Source organism: Hippopotamus amphibius, chromosome 3 (genome assembly GCF_030028045.1).
Source record: "Hippopotamus amphibius kiboko isolate mHipAmp2 chromosome 3, mHipAmp2.hap2, whole genome shotgun sequence".
NCBI classification, from domain to species: Eukaryota; Metazoa; Chordata; class Mammalia; order Artiodactyla; family Hippopotamidae; genus Hippopotamus; species Hippopotamus amphibius.
This window is the reverse complement of record NC_080188.1, coordinates 111,045,686-111,051,295: the sequence shown is the minus strand read 5'-3', so window position 1 is coordinate 111,051,295 and position 5,610 is coordinate 111,045,686. Positions and strand designations below refer to the sequence as shown.

The following is a 5,610-nucleotide window of genomic DNA, read 5'->3' as shown; positions in this document are numbered from 1 at the left end:
TTCTACTCTTTGCTTCCTAGTGTTTGACTCATATAAATGGTATCACACAGTATTCATCCTTCTTCAACTAGCTTATGTCACTTGTTAATATGTTCTCAAAGTTTACCCATATTCTTTTTTCTTTAAAATAAAATCATTTACTGTTATGTTTTTGGGTATGTAAAGTATACACACACATGCACATATGTGTGTATATATACAGTGGACACTGGACATCTACATACAAATTAATGAAAGTCAGACTCCTAATCCACATCATATGAAAAATTAACTCAGAGTGGATCAACAACCTAAATAAGAGCTAAAACTATAAAACTCTTAGAAAAAATAAAGGGGTATATATTCATGACCTGGATTTATACATGATACCAAAATCACAATCAATGAAAGAAAAAATAGATAAGTTGGATTTCATTAAAATTAAATCCTTTGTTCATTAAAGGTCATTATCAAGACAGTAGAAGAACAACCTGTGGAATGGAAGAAAATATTTGTAGGTTATGTATTTGACAAGGGTTGATTATCTAAAAAGGGAACTTCTAAAACTCAGCAACACCATTGTGCCTACAGTTAACAATGCTCTATCATATACTTGAATCTTTATTAAGATTTTAGATAGCATGTTAAGTGTTCTTACCATAATAAAATAAGAAACATTTAAGTACTGATACATGTTATGACAGTTATCAATCTTAAAAACATGCTAGGTGAAAGAAGCTGGGCACATGAGGTAACATTTCTGATGATCTTATTTATATGAAACACCCAGAATAGAAAAAATCATGTATGCAGATTGCTGGTATCCAGGGGCTGGAGGGGAGGGAGGAGCATTGAGAAATTACTTTGTGAATACTTGGGAGTTATTGAAATGGAACCAGATAGAGCTATGGTTGCACAATATTGTGAACATAATAATTACTGCTGAGTTATAGCCTTTAAAATGGTTAACATTACAGTATAGAAATTTTACTTCCATAAATTATTTAAAAAACAAATTTGGATATAATTTTGCATGTTTAATAGTTATTTGTATTTCTTTTTTAGTGGAGTTTCTGATTTTATATTTTGCCCATTTAATTTGCACATATTCTGGATAACAAATTTTGTCTACTACATGCAATAAAATAGTTTTCATTGAAATTTGTTTATAATATCTTTTGTTTTATAGAAATTTCAAATTTGATGAAGTCATATTATTTGTTATTTGCAAATTACCCAACTTAAAACAATTAATTAACTGAGGGAATTCTACCACCTTTAAATGCTCTGAAAAATATTAACAACTGAGCTGTGTAGTTTCCTAAAAGAAATGTGTATTTTTCATAAAGAATATAATGTAGGAATAAAATTGACTTTCCATATCCACATTAGTCAGTATTTGACATTTTTAGCATAAAAATTCCTTTCTTATAAAATTGAAACTCTTTGTACACAAATTCCTTCCTGTACCTACTAATCTTGGCCCAGATCCTATCAAATTATCTTTTTTTAACCAAAATTAAATGCTATATAAAATTTGCCATTCAAAAGTTGGTTGTAATTGGTTAACTGTATATTTATGCACCCAATAATAGCGCTCTATATGTTTGTAGATATTTTAATTAATGTATGTGATCTACTGAATGTCTTATTCTGCAAAATTCATTTTTTTTAACTCAAATGTATGATTTTGGGCTTATCCATGTTAATTCATTTAGCTATTCATTGTTCCCTGGTTTTGCTGGTTCTGTAGACTTATTTGGGGTTTCAAAAATTGTTTCCCAAAGTGTCTGTAACTTTTATCCTCCTACCAGCAGAGTGTGAATGTTTCCTTTACTCTGGCTCCTCATTATCACTTGGTAGCCCCAGGCTTTTCCATTTTTGTCAGTGTTATGACTGTGAAAGTTTTTTAATATCAATTTATACTTACATTTTCCAGATCATAATTAAAGTGTATTAATTTGTCTACAAACTTTTCATCTTTTGTAAATTGCTTGTGTGTATTCTTTGTTCATCATTCTATAGACTTTTAGCCTATAATTTATTAATTTAACAAATGCATGATACTTATTTTCTCTTGTTTGTTGCTAGTTCTTTTACTATATTTGTGATTATTTTTTAAATTCACACCTTTAAAATTTTAAAGCATAAAATGTATTTATCTTTATCATACTGAATTGTGTTTAAGGACCTCTTCAATGCTGAATCTCATACACACACACACACACAATGCAAAAACACGTTTGCATAGTTTGGATACACGCAGATACTGAATATCAGCCATCACGGTTTAGCTTTGATGTTTAGTGGAGGGAACCATGTGAATAACATTGGGCAGAGGCCTCCAAATGGGAGAAAATAATGACAGAGATACTGCATAGGAATAAACAATGGTGAGAGATGTTCTGCATATGAACTGTTAAATTGTAATTAAAATCTAATCCCAATTTAGGGAAATAACCTTAGGTTGGACTCTAATTCTAAGAAACCATCTTGGAGTTAAAAAATAAGGATGCTCCTTTAAGAAGAGAATGAGTTTTCACAAAAGGTTAATTAAAAATTAATACATACAAATGAAAGAAGAAAGAAGGGGAGAACACTACAACTTAAAATTATGTCTGAAGGACACATGTCCTTGCAATGAAAATGAGGTCTGTTGGAAGCAGGGCTTAAACATGCATGTAGGAGAGATTCTTCTGTACTGTGATTCTTGGGCCTGGACATTGAGGAGTTGGGGTTTCTGCAGGGACATCACAGAGTTAAAGGGATCAAAGGAAAAGAGCTAAAAGCTGAGTCAGGTCCAGGACTGCAAAGAAACCCTTAAAGGTGAGTTGTGGCTCAGTTGTGGAAAGAGCAGAATACACAGGCCAGCTGTACCACACTCTCTGAATTGTCCTTGTCTTTTCTCATTTTTGAAAGTAAGTCTGATCTTGGTAAGTATTAATACCTAGACTTTGTTATCTGTGAGAAATTAAAGATGGGTTTAATGCTCATACTCTGAATGAAATTTAAAAAGAAGAGAGAAGACATGCTTCCTCACAAATCAGCATGGTAGTGACACCAGGAACTTGAACAGGTTATCTATGGTAACTGAAAAACAGGCTGGGGTTAGATGGCTGCTAATGTGTAAACCAAAGGATGAAGACAGAGTTCTTTGAACTGGAGTCAAATACCGATGACTCCATGTTATGAGATCACGTGAGTAATGGTTTTGCTATTGATTAGTTGATATTTGGTCAAGCTAGTCAGATATAATGTTAATTATAATTGCAAATGTTTGAGTTTATATATCTGAGTTATATGGAAATGAAAGAAAACAATAAACATTATAAAATAAAGATTACATATACATATGCCCTTGTGTGTGTTTGTGTTGTATCAATCAGTATAGCTTTTACATACACATATGTGTATTATATATGTGCATACACATATTGGTAGGAACATATTAAGAAGCTAATGAATGATATAGTTTTTTTCTGCATATAAACACAGCATGGGTAGAGGGTTGAATATGATCTTTGTTTTAAAATATGCAGGAAGAAAAGGAACAAATTAATAAACTAAAAGAAAACATTTTCTTCATATCTTTTTGATATTGAGGCATAGAACACCACTCTCAATTTTTACTGTGAAAATATACTTTACTGACAAATCAGTTTTTCCTAAACAATTTCTTCATTGCATCTTTGACATCCTTGTTCCTCAAACTGTAGATGATGGGATTCAGCATGGGAATTATGATGCTGTAAAAGAGTGACACGATCATGTCATGATCCAAGGCATAGCTGGAACTTGGTCTCACATACATGAAGAGAACTGTACCATGAAAGATTGATACTCCAGTTAGGTGAGAGCCACATGTAGAAAAGACTTTTCTTCTCCCTTCAGCAGAATGTATCCTCAGAATGGCCAACAGAATAAAAACATAGGAGATCAGGACAATCAGGATAGTGACTATCTCAATAGAGCCCACAAAGTAGAAGAGTAGAAGCTGGTTTGTGTGAGTGTCAGAGCAAGAAATAGCGAGGAGAGGAGGGACATCACAAAAGACATGTCTAATTTCATTGGATGCACAGAAGGATAGACTAAATGTGGCCACGGTGTGCACAGAAGCATGGGAAATGCCACCAACATAGCAGGCAATGATGAGGGACACATAGACTCTGGGCGGCATGCTAACTGAATACAGGAGAGGGTTGTAGATGGCTACATAGCGATCGTATGCCATTGCAGCCAAGAGAAAGCATTCTGTGGTCCCAAAAGTAATAAAGAGAAACATCTGTGCTGAACATCCATGCAATGAAATGATTTTGGTTTTTGACATAAAATCTATCAACATTTTGGGGGTAAGTACTGAAGAATAGCAGGCATCCACAGATGATAGCACACCCAGAAAATAGTACATGGGGTTCTGGAGCCGGGAATCCCCAATGACCAACGCAACCAGTCCTAAATTTCCCATCAGAGTAAAGAGGTAAACTACTAGAAAGAGGAAGAATAAGATGATTTGTATTTTAGGATTGTCTGTGAGGCCCTTCAGTACGAAAGTAGTGACTTCAGTCGTATTCTTCATATTGACACCTCATGGAACAAATTTAAACATAAAATTGCAATTCGTTTACGACAAAATAATAAACAACATTGTGAGTCAATATTGTAACTTAAGGGGATGTGCGATATGTTCTCAGATTTATTTTTTGACAATGTTTAATCTGCCTGTTGCAGATCAGAAGATAGCGACAAAGCAGTGTTCAAGGCACTCACTGGAGAATCAAATGGCAATATCTGTGTGTTCACTTACTGAATTCATGTCATTTCTAAAACCATCGGATCAACCAGTTAACTTACCACTACTTTCTATTAGTTATGTTCATATTAAATCACACTAAAACACCAAGTGATTAGCTAAAAATATTTTCCTGTGATATCCAAATCTGTGAGATAATATGTCAGCATACAGATGATAGAAACAGAATAGCAACATTCCAAAATTTTCAGTAATCATGTGAAATGCTTTGTTATCATCTAGTCACTGGTAGAGTGAGAACAGTATTTATTTTACAATATTGGAACAACTAGTTTTTATTTATTTATTTATTTATTTATTTATTTATTTATTTATTTATTATTTTTGGGGGGTACAAGTTCAATCATCTGTTTTTATACACATATCCCTGTATTCCCTCCCTTCCTTGACTCCCCCCCCACCCTCCCTCGAGTCCCCCCCCACCCTCCCTGTCCCAGTCCTCTAAGGCATCTTCCATCCTCAAGTTGAACTTCCTTTGTTATACAACAACTTCCCACTGGCTATGTATTTTATAGTTGGTAGTATATATATGTCTGTGCTACTCTCTCGCTTTGTCTCAGCTTCTCCTTTACCCCCTGCCCCCTCAAACCTCGAGTTCTCCAGTCCATTCTCTGCATCTGCATCCTTGTTCTTGTCACTGAGTTCATCAGTATCATTTTTAGATTCTGTATATGTGAGTTAGCATACAGTATTTGTCTTTCTCTTTCTAACTTACTTCACTCTGTGTGACAGACTCTAGGTCTATCCACCTCATTACATATAGTTCCATCTCATCCTGGAATAACTAGTTTTTTAAATGTGAGGATGATCACAAGAAGATC

The 5,610-nt window shown here is 34.0% G+C and overlaps 1 protein-coding gene across 1 annotated transcript; it reads right to left on the bottom strand.

The window, feature by feature from the left end:
- Positions 1-3,634: 3,634 nt before the first annotated feature.
- LOC130849945 (olfactory receptor 1094-like) lies at positions 3,635-4,555 on the bottom strand. The gene has a single exon (XM_057729208.1). The coding sequence runs from the start codon at positions 4,553-4,555 to the stop codon at positions 3,635-3,637; it is 921 nt and encodes a 306-aa protein (XP_057585191.1).
- Positions 4,556-5,610: the final 1,055 nt, after the last annotated feature.

Excerpts from the sequence above, each read along its gene's own strand:
- LOC130849945 (XM_057729208.1), bottom strand. The coding sequence starts at position 4,555 with ATGAAGAATACGACTGAAGTCACTACTTTCGTACTGAAGGGCCTCACA.